The following is a 27,733-nucleotide window of genomic DNA, read 5'->3' as shown; positions in this document are numbered from 1 at the left end:
ATTTATAATTTTAAGTAAATCTAAATATATATATATATATATTTTAAATGAATTGATTCAGTTCAGTGAATTAAATCGAAATATTGATCTGATTGGACGGCATGAAAATATTTATAAAATTAAACTCATATTATTTATATAATATGATTAATTAATTTGAACGCATTAAAAGCTTAGGCAGTGAATTCAATCGAAGTAATCTTTCAAATTAAAATTGATTTGATTAGATTCGAACCAATTAATTATTATTTAAAATTTATTAAAGTTATAAATGATATTAATATTCTCTAAAACTTTTTTCTTTGAAAGATAAGGGTAAATATGATATTCGATAACTTTGAAAGGAAATATATGTAAAAATACCGCAATAAAAACCCCGAGTATAAGACAGAGAGAAAACGTGGTAAAGTGAAGTGTAACGGGCGAAGAACAGATTACCTCGTGTCGTCGCGCGACCCCCCCGTCGGACATCTCTCGGTCTTCTCCGTCTCCCCCACCCCCATCTTCTCTCCCTCGGCGGCGATCTCCACTTCTCTCGATCTAGTCGCTCGAGATCCAGATCTGATATCCCCAGGTCGGAGGCCCTTTCCTCAGATCCGAGGTCAGATCCCAGCCATAGCCCTAATTTCCGCTGACTTACCCCCCGCTCCCTTCCCCTCTGATATAGGTTTGTTTTGCGTCGGTTTCGATCTCGCAGGCGCGCGCGTGGCGGCGATGCTGACCAAGTTCGAGACGAAGAGCAACCGGGTGAAGGGCCTGAGCTTCCACAGCAAGCGGCCTTGGATCCTCGCCAGCCTCCACAGCGGCGTCATCCAGCTATGGGACTACCGGATGGGCACCCTCATCGACCGCTTTGACGAGCACGATGGCCCCGTCCGTGGCGTCCACTTCCACAAGTCACAGCCCCTTTTCGTCTCCGGAGGTGATCGATTTATTGTTCTTAATGCCCAGTCTTTTGTTTGATCTTGATTTGCTCAAGTTGCATCGTGTGTCGCTCGTTAAATCTGACGTTAGATCTCGGTCGTCCTTGAAAAAATTGTAACTTGATTTTCTTGGGGACACCGGATCTGGTTGATTTGATTCAAAATTCTAATCTTGTTTTCGCTTAAGATTGGAATCTGATCTTTGTTTGCTCTTGCTTCTGGGTTGACTATTTCAAATTGTCGTGGATCTCTTGTTTGGGATATCTTTCTTATGAATATACTTCAAAGGGCCTAATTTGTTGGTGTGTTTCTTTCTGATTGCAATGTCATATTTGCAGGAGACGACTACAAGATTAAGGTTTGGAATTATAAGACTCACCGGTGCCTGTTCACCCTTCTTGGGCATCTTGACTACATCCGCACTGTTCAATTCCATGACGAGCACCCATGGATTGTCAGTGCAAGCGATGACCAAACTATTAGGATCTGGAACTGGCAATCTCGTACCTGCATTTCCGTGTTGACCGGGCACAACCACTATGTCATGTGCGCCTTATTCCATCCAAAGGAGGACCTGGTTGTATCTGCATCTCTGGATCAGACGGTCCGTGTTTGGGATATTAGTGCACTGAGGAAAAGAGTTTCTCCAGCTGAAGATATCCTGCGTCTGAGCCAGATGAACACTGATTTGTTTGGGGGTACCGATGCTGTTGTCAAATATGTCTTGGAAGGTCATGATCGTGGAGTCAATTGGGCATCTTTCCATCCAACCCTGCCTCTTATTGTATCTGGAGCAGATGATCGGCAAGTGAAATTGTGGAGAATGAATGGTAATATGAAAATATCTCTCTTTTTGGCATCCTCACGTTCTTATCTAGAATTATAAAACTACTATTTTTTAATCTCAAGAAAAATGAAAGCCTAGATATTACAATTCACAGAATCTGATCTAACTAAAATGTTCTTTTTGTGCTTTTGTATTTTACGATTTTAAATGTGATAACTATGGTAATGCTTCGATATATTTAATTCCTTGATGAGTTATCAGTTAAAGGAGGAAAATATTGATATAGAAGCAGGTCATTAAATGTATGTCATATTGGAGCAGATTCCAAAGCTTGGGAGGTCGACACATTGAGAGGCCACATGAATAACGTCTCTTGTGTAATGTTCCATGCAAAGCAGGACATCATTGTATCCAACTCAGAAGACAAAAGCATTCGCATATGGGATGCTACTAAGCGGACAGGTATTCAGACATTCCGCCGGGAACATGACCGTTTCTGGATTCTTGCTGCACATCCAGAAATGAACCTTCTTGCAGCTGGTCATGATAGTGGCATGATTGTTTTCAAATTGGAGAGGGAACGCCCTGCTTTCTCTGTTAGTGGAGATGCTCTATACTATGTGAAAGATCGATTCCTGCGATTCTATGAGTTCTCATCCCAGAAGGATAGTCAGGTGGTTCCGATAAGGAGACCTGGTTCTGTCAGCTTGAATCAGGGACCTAGAACGCTGTCTTTTAGTCCCACAGAGAATGCTGTCTTGATCTGTTCTGATGCGGATGGGGGTTCTTACGAGCTTTATATTGTTCCTAAGGACACTTCTGGAAGGGGTGACTATATGCAGGATGCAAGGAAGGGAGCTGGAGCATCAGCTGTTTTTGTAGCTCGTAATAGATTTGCTGTTCTTGACAAGAGTAACAACCAGGCCATAGTTAAGAACCTTAAAAATGAGATTGTAAAGAAGAGTCCTCTTCCAGTTGGTACGGATGCAATATTTTATGCTGGCACCGGTAACTTGTTGTGCAGGGCTGAGGACAGGGTGGCCATTTTTGATCTCCAACAGCGGATTGTTCTTGGAGAACTTCAAACCCCATCTATCAAATACATTGTCTGGTCAAGTGACATGGAATCTGTTGCTTTGCTGGCTAAACATGCTATAGTGATTGCTAATAAGAAACTTGTGCACCGTTACACATTGCACGAGACAATCCGTGTGAAAAGCGGTGCCTGGGATGACAATGGTGTCTTCATATATACTACACTAAATCATATCAAGTATTGCCTTCCTAATGGGGACAGTGGTATTATAAAAACTCTTGATGTTCTGATTTACATAACCAAGGTTTCTGGAAGCAATATCTATTGCCTGGATCGTGATGGGAAGAATCGTGTGATATCGATTGATTCAACAGAATACATCTTTAAGCTATCCCTGTTTCGGAAAAGATATGATCATGTGATGAGTATGATCAGGAACTCACAACTATGTGGACAGGCTGTCATCTCATATCTACAACAGAAAGGTTTTCCTGAAGTAGCTCTCCATTTTGTAAAAGATGAAAAGACTAGATTCAACTTGGCTCTAGAGAGCGGTAACATTCAGATAGCTGTTGCTGCAGCAAAAGAGATTGATGATAAGGATCATTGGTACAGGTTGGGTATTGAAGCCCTTCGGCAAGGAAACACTAGTATAGTGGAATATGCATATCAGAGGACAAAGAACTTTGAGAGGCTATCTTTTCTTTATCTTGTAACAGGTAACATGGAGAAGCTCTCCAAAATGCTGAAAATAGCTGAAATGAAGAATGATGTTATGGGTCAGTTTCATAATGCTATGTATCTTGGTGACGTTCAGGAACGTGTTAATATTTTGGAAAATTCTGGTCATTTGCCTCTTGCATATGTTACAGCTGTCACTCATGGACTAAAGGAAGTTGCTGACAGGCTTTCTGCTGAACTGGGAGAAAATGTTCCCTCTTTACCTGAAGGAAAAGTGCGCTCTCTTCTGATGCCACCTGCATCACTTATGTGCTGTGGGGATTGGCCATTATTAAGGGTCATGAGAGGTATATTTGACAATGGGCTGGACACTGTGAGGGCAGGGAACGAGGAAGAGGAGGAAGCAACTGGTGCTGATTGGGGTGATGAAGAATTGGACATTGTTGACATGGAGGCCGTGATGCAGAATGCTGATGATGTAGTTGCTGAACTTGAAGAGGGGGTAGCAAATGAAGATAATGAGGAGGGAGGATGGGACCTTGAGGATTTGGAATTACCACCAGATGCAGATACGCCAAAAGCTGCTGGAAATGCTCGTTCTTCACTATTTGTTGCCCCTACACCTGGCATTCCTGTTAGTCAAATCTGGATTCAGAAGTCATCTCTTGCAGGAGAGCATGTGGCAGCTGGAAATTTTGATACTGCCATGCGCTTGCTCAGCCGGCAATTGGGTATAAGGAATTTCGCACCTATGAAGCCATTGTTCATGGATGTTTTTGTGGGCAGTCATACCTATATGCATGCCTTTGCTACTACCCCAGCCATATCAACTGCTGTTGAGAAGGGTTGGAGTGAGTCTGACAGTCCTAATGTGAGGGGCCCACCAGCACTTGTATTCAAGTTTTCGCAGATGGATGAGAAGCTAAAGGCAGCTTATCGAGCCACTACAGATGGAAAGTTTCCAGAGGCTTTACGACAATTTCTCAACATCTTGCACACTATCCCACTTATTGTAGTGGAGTCAAGGAGGGAAGTTGATGAAGTGAAGGAGTTGATTGAGATTGCTAGAGAGTATGTTCTGGGCTTGAAAATGGAAGTTCAAAGAAAGGAAATCAAGGTCAATTCAGTTCAACAGCAGGAGCTGGCAGCTTATTTCACCAACTGTAAGCTTCAAAAGATTCATATGAGGCTCGTCCTCACTAATGCTATGACTATCTGCTATAAAGGAGGGAACTATGCAACAGCAGCTAACTTTGCCAGGATGCTCCTGGAGAATAGACCAACTGAAATCCAAGCAAAGAAAGCTAGGCAGGTGCTGCAACATGCTGGTGATAAAAATGATGCTAATCAACTCAATTATGATTACAGGAATCCTTTTGTGGTTTGTGGGGCAACTTTTGTTCCAATCTATCGTGGGCAGAAGGATGTTTCCTGCCCTTATTGTGGGGCTAGGTTTGTGCCTGGCATTGAGGGGCAGCTTTGTTCTGTTTGTGAGCTTGCAGTGGTGGGATCAGACGCCTCGGGTCTACTTTGTTCTCCTACCCAGGCGAGATAATTGCAAACAGGTACTTTGTTATATGCTACATGTCCTTTTTGCCGTAGTTGAGTTTATCATGTTATATCTTACTTCTGAGCATTTTGCTCAATTTTTTTGGCAACTAGGTGAACTTAAAATATAGATATTTGAATAACAATTGTGTTGGAAAAAATGATGTCAGAGGTGCTTTTGCTTCAAAGATGCAATCTCATTTGTTTATGTACTTGGTTAAGGATGTGTATGATTGCTAGGATCTTTTTTTATATGTTCTTTTAGCTAGCATTTGTTCGAACTTGGTCATTTCAATATATCTAGTGAAGTTGTTACTTTAGCTTTATTGGTTTATCTGTTTTTTTCTATTCCTATATGGTTTCTCTCAATCTTTTGTTTTTATTTTTTTTGTAGCATTTTTTTAAACTTATTTCCTCCACTTTTGAACATATTCGTAAACCTTTTTAATAAATTACTCATTAATTTTTTGTAACTTGAGCCTGTGCAAATTTTCATGTGAATTTAACTAGTTATGTTGGTGCTCTATTTTAATTGTTTTGTCCATTGTTGTCACCTTGTGGGCCACTTTTATATCTATGCTCAACCCAAGATCAAGTTGGACTGACCTGCTAATAACATGGATTGTGTCTGTGTCCCTCTTCTTGCCCGTTGCCTAGAGTTCTTGGACCTGTTCTTATCAACAGACTGCCTGACTCGACGTAACTGTATACTAGTACAATATTAACTAAGATATTGATGCGGATTTTTTTAAAAATCTTACTAAAAAATAGAATAACATGGTTACTAATATTTAAATTAAAGGATAGTGCTGATTGAGGTATTATGAATGCATGCTTAGGTAAAATTCAGTGGATGCTCAGAGAAGAACTATAGAAAAGGTTACAATGGTTTGATTTTATCTGATGAGTTGCTTCCAACAGAATCCAATCATGGAAAAATTCATACTACAGTAATTGGCAATAAGCTAGTTGATTTTAGAACTCATGGACCTATTCTAGTGAGGTCCTCAAAACTAATAAGTTTCTCTTAAGGACTTGTTTTGTGTAGCTTAACTTGAATCTTTTGGGTTGAGAAATTCCAAATGCTGTTCTCATATTTCATTCATATATTATAAGGTTAGGCAACTTCACTATCTATTATTATCATGGCAATGTGACATGCTGGGTGAGGCTGATGATTATTGGTTGGAAATTCTAGCATAGTTAAATTTGATTTCAAATTTTGAGTTAAAAGATAAGTGCTTCACTGAAGGAAGCACAACTATGTGTCACCTTTGGTCTGACATGTTTGAGATAACATACATGTTAAAAGAAAATGTATCAGTGACCAAAGCTGACGGAAGCAAGAAGTAGAACTTATAGCTGATAGCTATTTAGTAACCCAGTAAGTGGTTTAGACTAATTGTTGAAATAGAGTTGTTATGGAGTAAAGTCAAACATAATAAATTAGACTGAAGGGTAGAGAAGCTATTCATATAACAAGTGATTTATCAACAAACTCTGATGATTTCAGGCATTTATACCTGATGAAATGTAAATATATAATACAATAACCATTTGTTGAAGAAACATTAGATCAGCATATGCATACAAAGAGACATAAAAAAGAGATTATATGAAGCACCAAAAGTATCTTGTGAAGAGAAATACAGGATTTGGATCAAAGTCAAGAAACAGAAATAGAAACGTATAATAGGGGAGAAATAATCACAGAAAACCTTAAATCACCATCCTGCATTTACTTTGAATACACTGTGGAATGCTTGTAAAGGAACTTTAGGAACAATGAATCTAGATTCCTACTATAACATCAAAAATCAAAGAAAAGAAAAGAAAAAAAAAGAGGCAGCTGGAAAGGTCGAGGAACATGGTGGATAACATACAACTATCACTACTGGAACATGAAATATGCAGAATATGTTGAACATTCGTCGAATTTCATCATCATAATGAACGTATATAAAATTTTTAGTGCCATCTATCAATTAGTTGGTCACTGAAGTAGAACTTGAAATCCACAAAGAATTATGTTGTGATTTCTTTGGAAGTGGCACATTACATAAATCATCATTGTGTACTGGAGTCTTTTTGCTCATGCTGTGAACTACCAAACCAAAAATGATAATCAAATTCCTACTAGCTAGCATCTATTCAAGTTGCCAAAGAAAAACACATTGGCAGCAGAAGATGACAGTGCTAGTAAAATGATTATATTCATGTATACATGCAGCAGGCAGTCAAACATACCTCAAGAGCCCTTGGACCAATTCTGAGTAGAAACATGGAAAAACATACCTCAAGGTGCTGTGTCTCTCCCAGGAACTAAATATTGGATCATAATATGTTAACATGTTGATTCATAAGAGGAAAAGAGAATCAAAGAAATAAGATTGGTTTCTTTCAAGGCTATGTCTCAGGAATAGCTTTTCTGCTCATGCCATATGATTTCTTTCTCACAACTGATTGACACAACAAGATGTGAAGTTTGTTTAGATGATTTTTGCTTGATTCATTATTTTTCTTTCAGGTACAACTATGAACTACCTGCTGTGTCTTTATATCCCTTGTTGAATGAAACTGGTCAGAGGCGCATTTCGGCATTCATTTAATATCTCCTAGCTATAGATCCTTTCTCTTAACTAGCGTCTGTGGTGTCAGCCTTGAGCATTTGTTGCCTCAGCATTTTCCTTTGGTTACAGCACAAGCTGGATTTTTTCCCATCAAGGCACTGGAGTTAGCATCTTCCCTCGAGCGCACAATTCAATGTTAGCCGGCGGTAGCTTGGAAATGTCATCGATCATGGGTCTTCTGTCATCACATCCAACAATTCGGTCAAATATCTGGGGAAATTACAGGTTATAAAGTTATGCCCTGGCAGCACTTCGTTCTCTCCTTTTCTTTTAGAAAGGATACCCGGTCGTTGGTCTTTGTAATTTCTCCATGAGACAACAAATGGTCGATGGCGCACTATCTCAATCTTGAGATTATTTTTTTTACAAGAATATCTAGAGCATTTGATGAATGTTTTGATCAGTTGCCCTCTGAACATTGCTGCACTTGGAAACTTCCACACCTTTTAATGCCTAAAAATGCACATGTATGGCATATTTGCAGGGGCGATTGCAACCAACTCCATGGTGGATTATCTTTTGGGTTGTGGCAGAAGTTTTATCCTCTTGGCTGCTTCTTTGACGCATGGTTTGTAATCATCTCCACATTTATTTAACAGAAATAATAAAGCAAATGTGTGGTTTTTGCATGTGAATGGATTATAGTTTATTCAATTATTCATACATTATTTTTTTTGCTTTTTGCAAACGTGTCTTTCTTTCCTTACTATATTCACTCATGAATGCTTGATTAAGCAAGAAAGAATCCATATGATAATTCCTCTCCAATGGACTGTATGTTTGTGTATTCATCAAATCAACTCCAATCTTTTCGCCAAACTCTTTCAAGATGCAGTGTTTTGGTAGATTATTTCCCAAAATGAATTAACCAATTATTTGCTCGTGCTCAAGTCGTAACTTTCCAAGCTGAGAAGAAAGTCTTGAAATTTTTACAGGGCGGCTAAACGAAACGCAGCGCGACGGCGAACTTTGGAATGGGTTCGGAGCTGGAAAATGTGACAACAACTATCGGTACGTTTATCCCAACTCGTTTAGTCGCCATTGGAAATTCCTCACTCATCCAGCTTCGATCATACGTAAAACTATTTCATAGTAGAGCCTGAGGTGGGTGTCTCAATCAGAGATGCAAAATACTTAAAAAAAGTATATAGTCGTGTAAACCCCTGCTTAACCACAAGTTAGTATTTGTTCGAGTAGACTTAGGTCGTCCAACATGTGGACGAGGTTTGGATCCGACTGGTTCCACTTTCCACGTTTGTCACAGATAGAGGTGTCGGAAGCTGAGATTCGATGGATGATCCTGTAAAATTACATCACTAGCATAAGTCTCGCTGATGCTTAAGTTGATACGGGATTCAGATGAGTTTTTATAGCATGTTGAGACGATCATTGAGTCGAAATTATAATAAATCTTTAGAATAATTATGTAAGATCATGCGTCCAAGAGACTAGGCCTCAATTAAGGTTAATTAAATATTAATCCCAGTCCTTACATTTAAAAAATTAATATTAAAATTTTTATAATTATGAAAATAAAATATTTAATTATATTTACTATAATATCGTCGGTTTTATCAACGGAAGATACAACACGTTGTAACACGTGCAGAAATGATACGAAAATAATAGGCAAAAAGATAATTTTAATGTATCAATTATGTTTTCGATGGTAGTGGATGATGACATTATTGGGATCGCAGGTAGCTATTATGGTTGTGGTCGACGAGAACGACACAGTGGTTGATAAGAACGTTGGGAACTTTGCGGCTTCTTGTGAGGAGAGAGACCGCCAATGAGAGGTGAGACAAAGGGAGAGAAGAAAGAGAACGATGCATATGTCGATGCTCTACATCTGTGTTCACATTGACAATAATGTGAGAAACGACGGTGCTCATCTTTCTTCCTCCTTTTCCTGATTTATCATCCTTCTTCCCTCTTTATCGCTCGATATGTGCAAGGGTGGAAGAAGGATGAATGATATAGAACGATGTGAGGATGTCGAGCATCACCCATCGTTCTTTCCCCCTTGTGCATGTCGAGCGGCAAAAGAGGGAAGAAGGATAAGGGATCAGGGAATGGGAGAAGAAGGATGAGCATCGCCCTTCCTCGCATTATTATTAATGCCAACGTAGATGCAGAGTGATGCCGTCCTTCCCCGCATCATTATCAATGTCGATACAGATGTAGAACGACACTTTGCATTTGTGTTGACGCCGATGCAAATATTAAGTGGTCTTTTTGCCGCTCTGCATTTGCGTTGGTGTCGAAGTGGTTACCGAGCGAAGTCGATATAGATGCAGAGCGCCGGCATCTGTATCATCCTCTTTCTTCTCTCCCTTTGCTTAACCTTTGGTCACTGCTCTCCCTCCTCATTCTCCTCCATCCCTCGTTAGAAGTCACAAAGTCCCCAACGTTCTCGTCAATCATTGTGTCATTCTCATCGACCACTGCATCGTCCTCATCGACCATAACCATAACAACCACTCGTGGCCTCTAGCATCGTCGTCATTTGCTATAACCGAAAACATAATTAGGACGTTGAAATTATCATTTTGTCCATCATTTTCGTACCATTTTTGTATGTGCTATCATATATCTTGCATCGATAAGACTAACGATATTAAGATAAATAAAATTAAATATTTTACTTTCATAATTATAAGAATTTTAATATAAATTTTATAATTCTAAAACGAAATACTAAAGAGATCTAACTATCGAGGACTGCCAGCTGTCGTCTCAGTTAAATAAGCTGTCGTATCAGTGTAGAGTCAACATCGCTTTTGACATCACGATGCCAACCTCGTCCAACCGAGGCCCTATTGATGCATCGACCAAGCAAATGTGAAATGTCACCACTTTGCCTGTGTCATGCCCCGTATCAGTATTAGTAGACTCGGATATCGGATAGTCTTCCACTTGAGTTGGATTTTGCTTCGCATATTCCTCAAAGGAGCAGTTGCCATTCAACGTTTTTGTGTCGGCAGATCGACGATCATAAGTCTAAACAGAGATCAAATATAGAACACGAGGAACACAGTTCAAAGATTCATCCGTTTTCAAACTTGACCCAATTAACTCGTCGGGATGTCAAGTCAACTCAATTCCTGCCAGGTTGAGTTATTGACCCAATTAAGATAGCCGACATCACAGTTAAAAATGTCGAAGTAGAATGTTCTGTTCTTCTATTCCTTCATTTCGTTATGGCGTTCTCATATATATATAGTCACATTAAAGAAAGACAACTTCTAACCAAAGGGTGCAAATAAAACATAAAAGACTACATATACATTTTTATCATCAAATATGGAACTCGATCGAGTCGTCCGCAAGTCAACTCTGGCTGGCCTCAGATTTGCAATGGAGGACGATATCAAATGGTGGAATTCAAAGTCATCACATCTTCAGTTATTATTTGTGAAACTTATTTCTTTCGGGATCTCTTTTCCCCCCTTACAACTAATCCAAATCTACTCACTTGCTTGGCTACCACTTGCCGCAAGACCATGTTGCGTCTCAACAACAATGACGCACCAATTACAATCTATGATCTACTTCTTCATTTCTCAGTGACAGCATTAGCTCAGCAACAGCATGATGATGTAGCTCTCACCACACTACTTATCATGCAAATAAATGACCTATAAGTTTGCCAACACATAAACACAATTTTTAAGAGAATAGATAATCATACAGCAAACTACACAGCAACATATTGTTACTTCCATCTCTTCAGATGTAACAACTGCTATATGTAGAAGACGCCAAATGTTACTAGCAGTGGCGAAATCAAAGATGAGAAAATTTATCAACCTGTAACTGCTATTGCTCGACAATCCGATTGATTTCGCTGTATTTATCCTACAAGCTTTCGAGCAACCATTTTCGTGAATTATCATGATATATAATGAAAAGCTGTACCAGAAACAATCTAACTCATCGGTCAAAACTGCATATGTAAAATAATTCTCATGAAGTTCGCTGCAATTCATGATGAAAGAATGTCTAAGGGTTTGCAATTTAGAAACAAGCAGGATTAGTAGTTTGCATAGACTTGTTGAATCACAATATCCCTTCTTGGTCATAGTCGTCATGCTGCTTTGTCTTCAGAAGTATAGTGTTCCTCATCTTTTTTAGTAGTGACAGAGAGATACTGGAAAGTCATTCATTCTGTGTACAAATTTCAATCATTCTGCAAACGAAGTTCACTCTTCAGATTCTCAGAAATTCAATTCTAACCAAAAAGTCATTCATTCTGCATACAAATTTCCATACTTGATCTTAGTGAATTTAAATAACAAATGCTAGGCATTTTGCATCAGTAATTATAAAGAATAGATCAAAGTCATGCTTCTAGTTCAATGATGGCCATTAGAGCATTTTGCCATAATAGGCTAAATGGTGGGGAGCATTTCAGCATAACCTTGAACTGCTTTAGTTTGGAGGGACAATCTCCAAACTGTTAACTAAAGCAATATCATTTATAGAATTTTATGTAAGAAAAACAAAGGCATTGGCATCAACATAGCCAGTTTTGAATACCAAAAAAGTTTGGCTGTGTCATCAAAAATCAACCATCAGTACCATGAGAATGGTTAAAGACTACGAAACTGAAACAGTTTTGCAGACATCACAAATCAATGATATTTTGCTCTCAGTTCAAAAGCACATTTGACTAAAGCCTTCAAATGTATACTTAGTTAAGAAATAGAAAGTATAATGAAATTATTGCTCCAACATCTATTAATTGTAGAGCACATATTGCTTGGTTTTGGTAAAACTAATATAAAGTTCCTTCAACTACCAGAACCTTCATATTCATGTACCATCTGATCCTAATCAACCAAACAGTAGCAACATCAAAATACCAGGTTATCTCCTAACATCAAATTCCTTATATCCAGATGATCACATGATTAATTACTTATACCTTGAAGCAAATATTACTCTGAAAGACTCCAAGCTTTCTTCCTGTTAGATCTCAAATAATCAGCATGGAGATTCAGTAAGGTCTGAATTTGTACTCTCCCACATGCTCAAATCATGGATTATACATGCTTTTATTTCCTTCTGTACTAACTAACATGAGAAAAGGGCCTCTATGGCACTTACCTTAGGTCCAACTTGATTTGTTTTCGTTTGGATCTGGATGGTGTGGGTCAACACTGGTATTATACCAATCTGACCGATTACCAAAACCAATATTAGACCAAGATTCAAATCGATTTAAGATTTGAACCTTTTTGTGCCTGATGGGAATCCCATTTTCCATTCTCCTGGAACATCATTTAGAATGACAGCTTTGATGCGGCCAAGTACATCATTCATCACAAAAGGACAGACTGCAGATGAAGATTACAGAAATAAAACAACAGTAATCAAGATTCATTTTCTGGTCTCGCTTTTACATGTCAGCGAAGCAGCAAAGTATCCAATGCAACAGCACATAAAATGCCCATCAACATGCCATGAGATCTTGTCCAAGTTGCATCTTCTAAGTTCTAATTATATATATCTTTTGTATCAAGAAAATGTTTTATCCGAAGTATCTTAATGAGATAACATCCACTCATATTCAAGTAAAAGCAGATGGTCAATCATGTCAGATGCTACTCTTTTCCTTCTGGTTTTTCTTTTTTTTATTCCAGCAGGGCCAGCCCTAAATAATGACTTCAGAGATACCATGGCAGCCATATCATTGTTGAATCATACCTATCATAACTTGGAGATAATTTTGACTGAAGAGGCAACTTTGGCAAAGAATTGTAAAGGCACTGGAGACTCCTGCAGCAATTAGGAGGAAGATTTCTATTTCCAGCAAATTAGGAGGAAGATTTCTATTTCCAGGAAGATTTCTATTTCAGATGCTACAGTCTACTATTACATTAGTTGGATAGTGAATTGGATTACTAGCTTGATTAGGATTCAACTAAGGCAGTAAAACATGCTATCTCAACTAGCAGGCCAAGATGTAATAGAGCAGCAGGACAACAAATGCTAGAGAGAATAGGACTCTGATAAGAGCCAGCCAGCCCCTGATCTTGACAAGGCTTGCCAGTTCAGGAGCCCTATCTGGGTGCTACAAAGATGGTCTGGAGTTCTGCCAATCTGATTCCAGTGGCATGCAGCCCAAACAGGGCAGCCAAAACATATAAAGCTCAATAAAGTGGACGAATAGGCTGGTACAACAGAAAGACAACAGCAGAACAACAGCTTAATGGGCTTTCTACAATTAATTCTGCACTTACCATATGAAAATTTTGGGTTATAACTTATAACACCAGTGACATTATAAGTATAGATTATTCTAGACTCGCTATAGGATCCTAGGTAGATTAGGACCTTCAAGCACTAGTAACATTATACATATAGGAAGATTGCGAGCCATTAATATTCATAATTTCCTTTGTTATCTCTCATTAATACTAGTATGTGGCTGTTGGGAATCTTCTTCTAATCAGAAATCTGCTAGTTGGGAGACATTTATCCTAACAACTCCCCAAGCTAACAGGGAAAACAAGTGAAACTCAAAGTCAAAGGAAGGACAACATACAATCCTGAAGGTTTCACTTGTTAATGAAGTAATGATTTATATAGTTCACAGTAATGGTCAACTCCGATGTGATAAACCTGATTCATATCGGTATCGTCCAGGACCAATCCCATTTTGTCCTATTATTATAGTTAGAACATGCTTGAAATTGATATAAGCCAATCAAACTCAAATAAAGTGCCTTTTAATTTGTTATGAGCTCTCAATTATCAATAAGGATGTACCTGCTAAAAGAGACCTCACTTGCTAATATTATTGTAGATGAGAGTACAAGATGCTGTTTGCTTCTTAGCTGATTAATTGTAATACTTCTCTGCCTACAAAATCCTTGTTGAAAATACTGGACCAAGATACAAGAAGTTCCAGCCATGGAAGCACATAAAGAAGATGTTCAAGCCTTAAAAAGGCTAACAACATTTTCTTGAAATTACTTTTTTCCCCTATTCTTTGTTATATTATTATATTTTGTCCTCAGATGATTAGAAACTTCACATTTAGAAGCTCGAGATATTGAAAGGAAAACAGATTTAGTTAACAGAACTGTAAGTATATTTGCAGGAGTTAATAACTAGAATAACTTCAATACAAAAGTGGAGCTTTGTTAGAACAGCAAATAAATAACTTAATCATATCATGCCACTTTACCAAAAGTTGGTTATATTCTAGTGTTCTCCTATTTGCTAATTTCATTCAACCACTAAATTACGAAGTTGTACCTATTTTTTCACAGTGGCCTTTGCTTAACTTCAGTGTTGCAGATTTCACTATCAGCTAAAAAAAATAGTGAATTTGGATTCATAATGATCTAGATTATACATTGTTTCTTTCAAGTTATCATTTGCAAATTGAAAACCCAGGTTGTGACACCAGATTTTTAGTACAATCATCATACACGAGCAATTTCTTATATATTGTCGTCAGCCATTATTGTCAACTACGAAGATTTTAAGGTGAATATACCTTTTGTGCAACATTTACCAACACATAATGGGAGAATTACACAAAAGAAATAATTTTCACACTAGTGGAAGATCTCGAACTTTTCTTCACTCGTCCTCTTTTACCTATTTCTTGTCTACAACTATGAGAGAATCTTAAAATTATATATGGATGTCAAGGGTGCTAGTCAATGTATGATGGCACCTATTAGAAGATGGCCTTTATATGACAGATAAGGACACACCAAAAAAAGCGAAAGACACACAAATGAAAAGATGAAAAAAAGAGAGAAAAAGTTAGGAATCACTCAAAACAAAATTCAACTTTCAGGTGAGACCCATTAGAAAAAAGTATTATAAGTATGAATTCATAGTATTTGACTGAAAGTCAGTTAATTGATGTGTGGAAGGAAAAAGGAAAAATTCATTGAGGGAGATAAATATAAGATCAAGAAAAGGGAAAATCCTGTAGAAAGGGAAAACATCTCTATCATATAATAGAAAGAGAAAGCCTTCACAATTTAGTTTCAGATCCTTAAAATTTGTTCATCACTTTCACAGGACATATAAAAGAGGGATGATCAGAGTGTACACATTAATGTGACCAACCACCTACAAAATGAATCAAACTTGACTTTTGTTACATCACCCTCTTGTTTCGCAAATTTAGTTTGCAACTCACAAGATTGTTTCTGCCAACAACTTTTAATGAACCGGTTGCTAATCTATGTAATAATAATTATTCATAGATCTAATAAAGCCAATCAATAACAGCCTAAGTATTAATTATTGCTCGAACCAAAGCAAGTAACAAGCAAACATTTTAATAATGACAATTGTAGCCAATGGAACCAGGCACATGATGAGCAGACATTCCACAGAAGCAATTCCTATAACCAAAATCAAATACAAGCTAAACTAAAGCTTTTAAATACACGGCCCAAGAAAAAAGATATATCAAAAATCATTAACGGTGTACCCTCCAGTAATTTCTCCACCACCGTAAAGAGATGGCAGCAGAGGAGCTGTGAACGATCCCTAGATCAGCCCTTTAGACCTGCATTCAATGATGAGAACATCAGCTGCTATTTTAGGGACGCAAAAGAAAAAGATGCGCTTTCTACGCGAAATCAATCGAGAGATCAAGAACTGAGAGAGCCGAGTTGACGAAATGAAATCAAAAGCACACCTACGTCTGTTTGGAGTAGGTCGAGGCGGACGAGGGGACGCGCTTGATGCGGAACATCATGTACCCGAGCGGAAGTACCACGCCGACCATCATGATCGCCGCCCCAATCAGATACCGCAGCGGCCCCGGCGGCTCCACCTCCATCAATCTCCAGTCTCAATCTCCTCCTCGTCACCTACACCAACTAAAACGATACAAAAGAATCCCTACCTCATTAGATCAGATCCATCACGACGCAGCCGCAGAAAACCCTGAACGAAACCCTAGAGACAAGGATTCGCTCCGATGGAGTACCTTTTCGGATCGATCGTTTCACTCCGAGGAAAATGGCGACGAGATCGGGAAGCGATCGAATGGACGAAGAAAGCAATAAAGAGGCTTAACGCACACCCGCCGGTCCGGCGGCAAAATGTACCTATTCGACCGGTCCAATCGTCCGGTTCAGTGCTCGACCAAACCCTGACCTCAAATGGAAGAGCGATGGAATGCGTGCCGTGTCTTCTCCCACCGTCGTTTATGCACCCGTGTCACGTACCCTACTGTCATTTCTTTAGATAAGGTGGGGTCTACATGATGGAGCCTTCGGTTCCCCTCAGGGTAAACATACGGGTAAGCGTGCTTGGGGGGCCTGAAACAGAACTTTGGAGGGAATGGGCATCTCCTCATATAGTGTCCACGGGAACTATCACAGGTAAAAATAAGTGGGCATGGTGGTCTTGCATCGGATTGCGAAGAGAGCGGTCTCCATGATCCCCGGCGGCAACGCCGGCTCCGTTCTCGGCATCCACGTCTTCCACTGCCCGGTGAGTGGGGTTCATCCGAGTCCATTGTTTGTTAGTTGTGGCGGACTTCTTTGATCGATCCCCGGGCTGAGATTGGAGCTGTTGGTGAGCAGGACGCGGTGGGGATCGTCGCCAAACTCTCGGAGTGCATTGCGTCGAGGGGCGGAAACATACACAGCGTGGATGTCTTTGTCCCCGAGAAGAAGCAGGTCTTTTACTCGAGGAGGTGGGGATTCTGTCTTTGGTCTTTTGTACCAAATTGGTAAATTGTGCTGAAGTACCAAATTGCCTAAGCTGAATCCAAACTTTGGCCTAGCCTTATTAGTTTTGAGATGAATGACCCTCTCTGGCTTGGTCGGCTATGCCCAAAACTTGGCCAATTTCCTCGAGTCTCTTCCACTTGTGATAATGACGAGTGGTTCAAGATAGGCTTGTTTATGAATGAGTATAGGTCTGTTGTCGAGTTGATCAAGTTTCTCCTTTGATTTGGCCTGGCGTCAAATGTGAAGATCATTGTTACGTTGGTTACACTTCTTAGCAACCAAAGATGTTCAACTTAAATCACCAAATTCTTTCAAGCATGCCTTCATGCCAGAATAAGTCCAGTAAATTTTTGGGCTGATCTGGTCCATTTCTAGTAGGAAATACATCATATCAACATCTATAACAAAAACTTCAGTTGTTCTTTTGATATGATTTTGTACTGGGGGAAGGACAGATACTACACCACTTAAATTATTCAATTTTAGAAATAGAGAGACTTATTTTCAATTTGTTTGGTATCTGTGAAGGAGAGCCTGTGACTATGTCTTCCTTAATTGTTATGATTATGAGATCTTTAGATGGCCAATATAACTAAGTCAACTTTGTGTAACTTATAGCTGCTTCTCTTTCTTGTGACTTTGTGTAACTTATTCTGCAAAGAATGATGAACCTTCTGCATTTATTTTACTCTGAAGTGTGATGCCTTTCTACTTGTGAGGCCAACTGAATTTTGTGACGTCTTCTGCAAATTTTGCAATTAGTATTCCTGCCATTGATAACCAAAACATGCTTGTACAATTTGGTATATAAAATTATATCTTATCTGATTTTGTCAAATACCACTTCCTATATCTGAAATCTCGTTTGTTGTTTCTGCTAATGCTATTCCTCTTACCCAAATTCTTATATCTGTAACCTTGTTTGCTCTTTCTGCTGTCATGTTACTGTTACCTAAACACAAAGTTAAGCACTCCTAGATTTGACTAATTTGAAGCTGTTTTTTTTCCCTAGTCATCTTCAGTCCACTGCCAAGTCAAATTTTTAAAGAACAAAACATTTTGAACCCACAGTTAAATAATTGATTTTACAATGTCTCAAGTTACATGCATGTTACAGCCAAATGAAATTATTCTTACATAATGCTAACACAGTAACACTGGGCAGTGAGTTTGTATTCGATCCTGCTCGTTGGCCTCGGGATGTCGTGGACAATGACTTCAACAAAATATCAAAGTTATTCAGTGCAGAAATATCTGTTGTACGCGTCCCTGATCTAGACCCTAAATTTAAGATTGCAGTTCTTGCTTCAAAGCAGGTCTGATCCGCCATGCTAGTGACTCTTTGCTTATTAATCACTTAGCATCAAATGTTTGTGTTGGTTTAGTTATGACACATCATAAGCAAACACCTTACATTCTAGATTCAATCACTTATAGTATTGTTTATTTATATTTTGGCTTATAATTTATAGATTATCCTGAATCAATGATTATTAATTTTCATGTGTCCATTTTGTCGACACAAGGATTTGCTCTTGTAGGAACATTGTTTGGTGGACTTGTTATATAGATGGCAGGAGGGTAGACTTCCCGTGGACATCAGTTGTGTAATAAGGTGATAACTTGTACGACTTATTTATTCACAGAACCTCTCTTCAACATATAAATTGAAAGATTTAAACACATCAACACAGCAATCATCAAAGAGCTCCTAATACACATGTTGCTCTCTTTCTTGAACGACATGGGATTCCATATCATCACTTGCCAACAAGTGCTGGAAATACAAGAGAAGCAGAGATCCTGGAATTGGTTGAAGATACTGATTTTCTTGTACTTGCAAGATACATGCAGGTTTGCCCTCCACATTTTTATTCTTGATCTCATCTGTTGATCTCTATACCTATTCTTATTTTGTAAGTGTGCTGGAACATGATTTCACATTTGCTTTGGAGGTATATCACCAATTGCATTATGCAACCTCCTAGAACAGTGGGTAATGTTTGTTCAAGCTCATAAGTACTTGACTCTAGTTTCTTCATTAAAATTAAGGGGAAAGAAGAACATGGGTCTTGAACATAGAAATATTGAACTACCAAATGATTTTGATGCTGTTAACTCTCTTATGAAGAATATATCTCTAGATGAGCAGAAAAGAGAACTGCAACTAGCAGCATCTTTTAAAAGGGAGGAAGAGAGATAAAACACTTAAGATTGAAAAGATGTTGCTCATCATATTCTGATGAGTGCTATGTTGAGTCACTAAGATAAGACATTCATAACAATAAAGAGTTGCTGGTTCACATGTTAGGATTTATTGTTTAAACTTTAAAGTAAATTACAAGTAGTTTATTTGGACACCTGAACTTGAATGTTCATGATATCTCTGCTCATGGGCAAAATCCATTCTTAGATAAAATCCGATATGACAGGGGAGTCCGATATTCAAGTTTGAAGAACTTTCAGCTTGTGATGAGTTCCTATCATCTGAAGTTAGAGGAAGTCAGGATTTTTGAACTTCATGGGATCTCAGCCAATTTTGGTACTTCCAGATTAAATGAATTCCTCTAACATTAAGTTACACGGAAGGAGGATTGACATCCTTCTTAAGTTTTTAAATCTAACCATTTGCTTGTATTCTTTAAATAGCAAATGCTAGGTGCTGTGGGTGCGTTGCAGCAGGAAACTTCTCTCATGTTTGTTGTACCCACCTCTGGAACTCCTCGGGAGTTCATCCCTAGCATGCTTTCTGAGCTCCTCATTACAGTAATGTTTTTGGAAAGAATGATGGTTCCGCATACCTAGACTCAATTCCATGCCCACAAATAGATTTTTTTAATTTTATTGTAGCTATCCTCCTGCATCTGCCATCTATTTCTTAACTTTTACTAGAGCCTAAAGCAATTACAAATTTACAATATCATTTAAAGTCCCAACTATCATATACAAATATGCAGGTACTATCTAGAAGGTTTCTGGAGAGCTATGGTAAAGATATAATTAACATTCATCATGGCCTTCTTCCATCATTTAAAGGAGGGAATCCTTCGAAACAGGTATTTGTTTGAATTATTTATTCATTTGCTAGAACTATTGAGATTTCTTACCCTAGAACCTTCGATCTGGTAAATAAATCCAGGCTTTTGATGCTGGGGTAAAATTGATTGGTGCAACAAGTCATTTTGTAACTGAAGAACTGGATGCTGGTCCAATTATTGAACAAATGGTGATATTCTTGAGCTAAATTAATCAAACACATCACTTGATTCTATTGTATGCTTTCCTGAAGCTCTTGTCATATTTTTTTTGTTAAATTATTCATCGATATCAAAAAGATAAGTTTTATGACATTTACACCTGGAAAAATATAAGCATAAATAAAGATAGGACTAGTATTCCAATTCATTGTCAATCCAACCCAAGTTTATACGGAAAATGTCCAAGCATAATCAAAACCGTACCAAGTATCTAGTAAATATTGGTTAAATTAAATGAAATAGACTAATAATGGCCATACCTAGGATTGGTCAAATTAGTAGAAACTGTAACATGTTCCATGTTTTTCACTCCCTTGTTGGCTTAAGGATCAGCTGGTATTCTCATCCATTACTATGTTAGCTGGGCACTCTGCAGTGTCATTTTGTATAGTTGGAGATTGTTGCTTCAGCTAAATTTTGAAGCACTAGAAAAAAAAAAAAGCGTGAAGCAGTAACATGAATAGTGGTATCAAGTCGAAATTTGAAAAGTTAGCTTTTCACACCAAATTGGTCCATGCCATTGGGCACCTAATTCCTCTCTAGAAGATACTCAGTTATGTTGACTCTTTTCTTCGGTATATTGGGTTCACATGCTTAAAAATTGTGTCACAAGTTGAATCTTATCCTGCCTTCAAGTGGAAACATTCTATCTTCTTTTAGCTCTGTGCTATAACATATAGCAGCTTACTGGGCATCTGTATATTATAGGTCCACAGCAGTATCCAGACGAAAATAATGCTACAAGGTTGAGCACTTTTAAGTTCTTCATTTTTACTACTCTTTTACTCTCATTAGAGTTGAGGAAAATTCTGTGTCCAAGGTCACTCTGGATCATTCATTTAGGCATAGGAGTAGCTTTCATATGTTCGACAGCATTAATAGTTATTCCTGGACTTCTAGATCATTTGCAAAGCAAAAAATTCATGTCAAATATCACTTAGCTAAGTCAAACATCTGTCGGGGTTAAACACAATAGTATGATAAATAAGATTAAAGCATTACCGGAAAGAAATAGTTGATACAAGGATCATATATCAAGACTTTTTTCATGTACTGTGGAGTTATAAAGGTAGTCAAATGAACAGTTAGTGAATCCAATATGACCAAGCTTGTTGTGCATTGCTGTCTGAGTTATTGTTTCAAGTGTGCAAGCGAACAAAAATCCTACATGTTATTGGTTTTACTGAAAGTCAAAATAGCTCTGAAAGATCAGGAGACAATCATGTTCCATGTGAATCATTAACAGTACATAGCATGGGAGGAGATGTATATCACTCTTGGCTTTTGTATCTGATGTGCATTAGAGAAGTCAACTGCCTCTGTTGAATTGCTTACTCGAATGACTTTATTTACATGGTGGATGGTGCAGGTAGAGAGAGTTTCTCACAGAGACACCTTAAAAAGTTTTGTGCAGAAATCAGAGAATCTCGAAAAGCAATGTCTCACACAAGTGATAAAATCGTATTGTGAACTTCGAGTGCTACCATATCAAGTAAACAAGACTGTTGTCTTCTGACAAGCTTCCTTAAACTTGTAATCATCTCTAATACTCAAAAATCTTGAATCATGTTTGATGCCTTTGTTCTAATTTCTGAGGTCAATTCGTGATGCTTTACACTGAATGAAATAAACTTGCATTAACCATCAGCCATACTTAGATCCCGAGGCTGAGAAGTTGTTACTATGTTCAACTACAGCAATACTTCATCATGCATGGTAACACCAACTCCATCTCTCTCTTCTTTGATACACTTGAATGTCTTTTGTGAAAGAGTAAAGTAGACACCAATTTCTTTTCTCAAAGAATCATGATATGTCAAAATGCTTTCTAAATTCCTTTTTAAACCGGTGCTTGAGATCAATTTACTGACATTCATATTGCCCACTCCAGTAGTAATGATGATATTATTATTGTCCCTCTTGACTGTTTCCCTATTTAATCCTTCAACCAGTCAAGATTCAGATCAGGTATTCTTCATTACTTGAGATGCAGGTTTCATCTAATGATATTCCTCACAAGGATAAAAGAGTGCATCTAAAAATTTACAGATGTTTTATTAATCTGCAATCTGAAACTGCAGTGGAGCATACATCCTCCTGTTATTAAGGTAAAGGTAATGCATATCAATCCTCTTACCAGTGCTGTATCTTAATTAGGAGGCACGTATCTAAGCTGCTCTGCAATAACTATTGCAGAGACAAAGTAGATCCACTTATAAAGGTATTATATACCATCTTAATCTGAAATCTTAAGACTTGTAAGTAGAGATGCAGCTTCCGATAAACCTTTTCTGCGAGAAAGTGGATCGATTTTGTGGGATGCTCTGTGTCTATGTGATCTGCTTAAACTGGATTAGGCTGTGAGTATGGGTAGAATAATGAGTATTTTAAGGTAGATTGAGTTTAGATTGTATTTAGATAGCTTGTCGGGTTAAAGAACTGATACGATCAATTACGTTTCCTCGAGACGGTTTCCCACGAAGCAAAGCGGACGTCTGTTAGAGAGAGAAAGGACTGTGCTTCTAACACCTCACTCAGTCCATGGAAGAAAGAGAGAAAGATAGAGAAGAAGAAGAAGAAGACAGGAAAAGAGAACATCGACCGATGCGATCGCTTGCACTTCCTGCTGTCATTAATTCCTCCAACGACCTCTTGTCCTCTTCCTCCAGCATTCAGTCCTCACGGCAATTCAGCCGTAATTACTCTCTCTTTCTCTCCCTGGCCGAAGGAGAAGCTAAACGAGGACCAAAGGGAAGGTCTCCGTGAGGACGCGTAGAAAGAATCAGAGCGTCAGCTTCTCCTGCTTCTGTTTCTGGTCTTGAGAGTTTCTCTTCAAATGCACGAGGAAGAAGGAGAGTAGGAATGGGTGGAGAAGCTGTGCCCATGGAGGTGACGAATGCAGGGCGCGTGGATTCTGTCTCTAAGGTGTCATCTACTCGTGTTTCGCATCTTGGGCGTTCTAAAAGGTGTGTTTTCTTGGTCACGATGATAGCTTGATAACACGGGTGTGTTGGATTACATTCTTTCTTTTCTTTTTCTTTATGGTTTTCTGTGTGATTTGTCAATGGCTGCTTTGTTCTAATGTTATTTAGGCTCCATTGTAATTAGAGGTGCCTCACCCCCTTCTTTCTTGCTTTGATTTGAGGAACTGAACTGCTTCGATCAGGTTTCTTGATCATACATGAAGCTTCTATTTTATGGAATTACCAAAGATTTAGTAATTCATCTTTTACCACACACACACACACACACACACACATATAGTACAAAGAGGAAGAAGAAAGCTATACATATTGATGTACTATCTGAATACACATATTAAGAATGCATATTTGGTGCATGAGAATGAGCTACTTTATATTCTGGATTATTTTACCACATTATGTGACTGTATGAGCCTCATGAGAGACTTCACGACTTCTTTCTTATATATGGATGCCTGAATTGTATTTTTAGAACCCTGATATGGTTGTCCAAAAGACTATAAACCATGGGATCAATGTGTACAAGCAATGCCTTTTTTTTGTTGATAGGATCTTGGCCTTCAGAAATTTTAATTATTTTTTGTTTTGACTGTTAATATTCTTTTCCCTGTTTCTGTAATTAGATATTTTCTGCCTACAATTATGATTTGATGACATAATGATTTTTCTTCCAGTGCCTCTGATAGATACTTGGAGTTGACCAAATCCAGACCAAGTGTAAGGTATCTTCAATTTTGTTAATGTTGAACTATCTCTGACATATGCATGATTTTGATGTCACGTCTTTAGAAGGTAGATTGGACAATTTTGCTTATCAAACCGAAAAATTGTCTCTTCATGAGTTCAAAATTTTCAGGGTTCCATAATATTTTGAATATACTGAAGTCTCATGGAAGCCAAAGTTCTTATAATCAAGATTCAAGTGAGAGTGCCAGACAAACCACATTAAACAGTCGATATTCCTTGGAAGATGATGTACGGGCTTAACTCTTTTCGCATGCTTACATTTCATTTTGTATTGCAAGTTCATGTGCATGTCTGCAAACTTCACTGGCAGAAGAATCTAATACAAGGTTTTGTTCTCTAGACCTCCTAAAGATGCTTGTATTTTGACAGATTAAACAACTTCAGATGCATTTGCATCAAGAAAACTCGTTTTCTGCTGGAGAAGGCAATTGGTTGAGCTTCCAGTACTTTTATCTCCTGGGCATAGACATTTTTCTGCTCAGGTATGTTGCTCGCCATACAGCTTCTTTATCAAGTTATCTATAACTTTTTTATTAATGCATCAGTAATTGGATACAAGATGGGACAAAAGCAGATGCAAGTGTGTTTTCTTTTAGAACAGCAGATGAAAAACAGTCAAAATCCTGGTTCACAGTAAAATAAAAGACAGTTGATCAGATAACTTATCAATTGATTAGCTTGTTCTTATTTCGTATGTATGTTCATGCAATTACTATGTGAAAAATGTTATAAGCATCTTTTGACAACCCAGACCGGTAACTATTTTGTTGTACAATATATTCCTACCTCGGACAAAAGTTATTTTTGCATCCATCTAATGAAGTGTCTATAATATTCTTTTGCAGATATAAGCTAAATTTCTCCATTGATATAATAGTATCTCTCATGGTTCATCGTACCACGGCATACCGCTCGGTATGGGCGGTACATACCAGTCACCGATATGTATGTCGATATACTCGATATGATTCGGCATAACTCGGTACATACCATACCAACAGCTAGTCGCTACATTGGTACAGATCGATAAGGTGAACCATATTTCTCTTAACATTGTATTTATCCGAAAACAATTAGGAAACCACTGGTTCAATTACTCTTTTTTTATGTTTGTGTGAAACTTGCAAACTGGCCAATCCAGCTCATAAGGAGCGACTCCTAAATACTAGAAATTTGCTGTTCCTGACTGAGTAGGAGAATATCTGAAGTAAATAATAATAGGTTGGAGGATAAATTTGGAGATTATGTATTCACAGTCTACTAAGATAGGAGGGGCCACTCATAAAATCAATCACAGGTGTATTACAACATGGATCAATTGGGAATGGACATTGAAAGACAGATATCATAAGTCCAGCTTACTTGTCCTTGAAAGCTACATGTCATTGTTATCATAACCCCAGTTTTAAGTAGTAGAAAAAGAGGAATACAGGGTTTCAATTTGGAAAATGATAATAAAGATGTCATATAAGCATAAACACAACATTCAAATGTATATGTTAGTTATCAACGCATTACTTCTGTCCCTTGATAAATATAATTGTTATTGTTCTGTTAATTATTGAAGGAAAGTTGATTATCAAAAGAGAAGAACATAAGATTGTCACTGAAAGTTCACAGTTATTATGATTTCTCATAGAGTTTCTTCATACATTTTATATTTGTTTGGTATCTATGTTATATACTTTATATTTTATTTCATTTCTCTCTTTTGATTATTTAGCTACCACATTGGGTTCCTGCTTATGCGTCATTAGTTAAATTATTTTTCCTCATCCTTGCAACTGTAGGTTGAGTCACCCCTTTGTTTGTTGTTGCAGTCATTAGAATATGTTGCCAAATACATGAGCTTATGGTTTTGTTTTATCATAACTTTGCTTGAATTCCATATTATTTTGTTCTCCTAAACATCCATTTGATAGATTTTGAAGTATGATATATCTACAATCTAATTTTTTTCTTAGAATGGTTAACTATGGTTCAAAGTTAAAAGGAAACTAGAAGCTCCATTCTTCCCATTGTTAAACAGAAAACTCTTTTGGTAAGCACAATTGTGTTTTTGACCTGTGAAATTTCTCTTAATTCATGCTTTGTAGCTGCAGCTAACTGGATCAAATATTGGTCTTTCTAGTTGTCAGCCACTTGTTTTCTTCGGCCTTTGCACTGGAGCTTCCTCAGATCCTATGCTAAATTTATCACTTGCTCTTTCTTGTTCCAAGACATCTTATCCCTCTCACTGCTCATCAAAAATTGCAGGTGAGAACATACACTAGAAAAGAATGCCATGGAGGAGCTGCAGAAGGCAAAGAGAGGAATTCCTTCAAACCCATGTACCGGTGAAGAAATCAAGCAGAGTTTTTCTACCAAAGGTTCTTGATAGAGATGCAAGAGAAGCCTGTGTCAGGCTGGGACAATCTTCTCATATGGGTGTCTAGAAACATGGACAAGAAGCTGCCGGAGGTGATCCACAAATGTATAAATCCAAACAACAAGAGGAAGGCCTCACAGGTCATTGAATGGTTACCTTATGATACAAGATTTCGCTATGTCCTTGAAGATGAACTGGTAGAGAATCCTAGATGAATATAAACATCTTTTTTATGACCCGTATGATGATAATACTTGCAAAAGGGCATCAACTCTTAAAAACTACACACTGTTCCTTCGTATTGAAATGGAACATTTCACTGTGATGCTTATTAGCTCAGTCATTGTTTCAGCTTGTATTACATGTTTAGTTAACTTGACCTATATATCATTTAAATGTAAGTTGAGTGGTGATTTGATTATTAGCTTCTCTGTAACTTTGGTTCTCTCAGTAGAGTGATTGCTTAATGCAAAGAGTTTTACACTGGAATCTTCTTTACCTTGAGCACACAAGCATTCTATCATAGTTTCCACCCTTGACAGATCTCTCCTTAGGAGCCAGTGTTGCAGGTTCAAGTATAGCAATGGACTGAGAGAAGCGAAAAGCCGATCTGAGGCTTAATTGATGGTATTCTTGCAGTTTACAACTTGCAAATTAGTAGTGTCAGTTGTAGGGATCACTACTCGTCAGTTAGCTGGAGACTTGGATCTACCACTCTGGCTATCTGGTGGTGCTAAAACCTGGAGCATCAGTAATGACTGCAGGTTGGATCTACAACTAGTACCGAACTGATGACTAACATAGCAATGTAGTCATCTGTCATGACATTGGAACTGTGGTATGACCTACACATTTCATAACCGAGCTAAGGGGCTAAACGAAGACGTTTGTGCTGAGTTGATTGAAGAATAGGAAAACCAAAGTCTTATCAGTATGTTTCATGAGGGAGACAAGCGATTACACTGCATGAACGTGATGGTTTTTAGACCATCCATTTTCATGGTTCCAATGGTTGACCGGTTGAAGAACAGAAACTTGAAAGAGAAA

General features: G+C 38.0%; 2 protein-coding genes and 1 non-coding gene across 11 annotated transcripts; 2 read left to right on the top strand and 1 right to left on the bottom strand.

The window, feature by feature from the left end:
• The first annotated feature begins 418 nt into the window (after positions 1-418).
• Positions 419-8,234, top strand: LOC103975626 (coatomer subunit alpha-1). 3 transcript variants are annotated; one of them, XR_670982.3, is made up of 6 exons: positions 419-601; positions 698-922; positions 1,262-1,753; positions 2,032-4,992; positions 7,503-7,555; positions 7,675-8,234. XR_670982.3 is itself a non-coding variant. In XM_009390660.3 (5 exons), exons 2-4 carry the CDS (start codon positions 715-717, stop codon positions 4,980-4,982), a joined length of 3,651 nt encoding a protein of 1,216 aa, XP_009388935.2. In that variant the 5' UTR covers positions 419-601; positions 698-714; the 3' UTR covers positions 4,983-4,992; positions 7,675-8,234. The 3 variants fall into 3 exon arrangements, 2 of the variants coding, with proteins under 2 accessions (XP_009388935.2, XP_009388919.2); XM_009390660.3 differs by lacking the exon at positions 7,503-7,555; XM_009390644.3 differs by having other exon boundaries at positions 420-601; positions 7,503-8,234.
• Positions 8,235-11,528: 3,294 nt separating this feature from the next.
• LOC103975652 (uncharacterized) lies at positions 11,529-16,672 on the bottom strand. Of its 3 annotated transcripts, XR_010486133.1 has the most exons (4): positions 16,580-16,672; positions 16,290-16,460; positions 16,076-16,153; positions 11,529-11,797 (listed from the first exon to the last, which is right to left on the bottom strand). It is a non-coding gene; the product is annotated as an uncharacterized LOC103975652 (transcript). The 3 variants fall into 3 exon arrangements; XR_010486132.1 differs by lacking the exon at positions 11,529-11,797 and having other exon boundaries at positions 15,905-16,153; XR_010486131.1 differs by lacking the exon at positions 11,529-11,797 and having other exon boundaries at positions 15,905-16,153; positions 16,290-16,469; positions 16,580-16,649.
• Positions 16,673-16,978: 306 nt separating this feature from the next.
• Positions 16,979-27,104, top strand: LOC135610453 (formyltetrahydrofolate deformylase 1, mitochondrial-like). 5 transcript variants are annotated; one of them, XR_010486129.1, is made up of 13 exons: positions 16,979-17,088; positions 17,181-17,293; positions 18,496-18,646; positions 18,872-18,945; positions 19,025-19,184; positions 20,288-20,386; positions 20,470-20,556; positions 21,957-22,120; positions 22,236-23,553; positions 24,246-24,293; positions 24,428-24,546; positions 24,688-24,800; positions 26,575-27,104. XR_010486129.1 is itself a non-coding variant. In XM_065104975.1 (8 exons), the coding sequence occupies exons 1-8, from the start codon at positions 16,993-16,995 to the stop codon at positions 22,101-22,103; spliced, it is 870 nt and encodes a 289-aa protein (XP_064961047.1). In that variant the 5' UTR covers positions 16,979-16,992; the 3' UTR covers positions 22,104-22,238. The 5 variants fall into 5 exon arrangements, 3 of the variants coding, with proteins under 3 accessions (XP_064961047.1, XP_064961046.1, XP_064961048.1); XR_010486130.1 differs by lacking the exon at positions 22,236-23,553; XM_065104975.1 differs by lacking the exons at positions 24,246-24,293; positions 24,428-24,546; positions 24,688-24,800; positions 26,575-27,104 and having other exon boundaries at positions 18,496-18,589; positions 21,957-22,238.
• Positions 27,105-27,733: the final 629 nt, after the last annotated feature.

The sequence above is a fragment of the Musa acuminata genome, chromosome BXJ2-4, assembly GCF_036884655.1.
Source record: "Musa acuminata AAA Group cultivar baxijiao chromosome BXJ2-4, Cavendish_Baxijiao_AAA, whole genome shotgun sequence".
NCBI classification, from domain to species: domain Eukaryota; kingdom Viridiplantae; phylum Streptophyta; class Magnoliopsida; order Zingiberales; family Musaceae; genus Musa; species Musa acuminata.
Note: the sequence above shows the minus strand (reverse complement) of the source record. Positions and strands in the feature narration are given on the sequence as shown.

What these genes read in the sequence shown, in the direction of transcription:
- LOC135610453 (XM_065104974.1), top strand. Translation starts at nt 16,993, where the DNA reads ATGGTGGTCTTGCATCGGATTGCGAAGAGAGCGGTCTCCATGATCCCC. An exon ending in CAGTTCTTGCTTCAAAGCAG is followed by an intron (nt 18,647 to 18,871) that starts GTCTGATCCGCC and finishes TTGCTCTTGTAG; the next exon opens with GAACATTGTTTGGTGGACTT. An exon ending in GAGGGAATCCTTCGAAACAG is followed by an intron (nt 20,387 to 20,469) that starts GTATTTGTTTGA and finishes AAATAAATCCAG; the next exon opens with GCTTTTGATGCTGGGGTAAA.
- LOC103975626 (XM_009390660.3), top strand. Translation starts at nt 715, where the DNA reads ATGCTGACCAAGTTCGAGACGAAGAGCAACCGGGTGAAGGGCCTGAGC. An exon ending in GCCCCTTTTCGTCTCCGGAG is followed by an intron (nt 923 to 1,261) that starts GTGATCGATTTA and finishes TCATATTTGCAG; the next exon opens with GAGACGACTACAAGATTAAG. An exon ending in GAAATTGTGGAGAATGAATG is followed by an intron (nt 1,754 to 2,031) that starts GTAATATGAAAA and finishes ATATTGGAGCAG; the next exon opens with ATTCCAAAGCTTGGGAGGTC.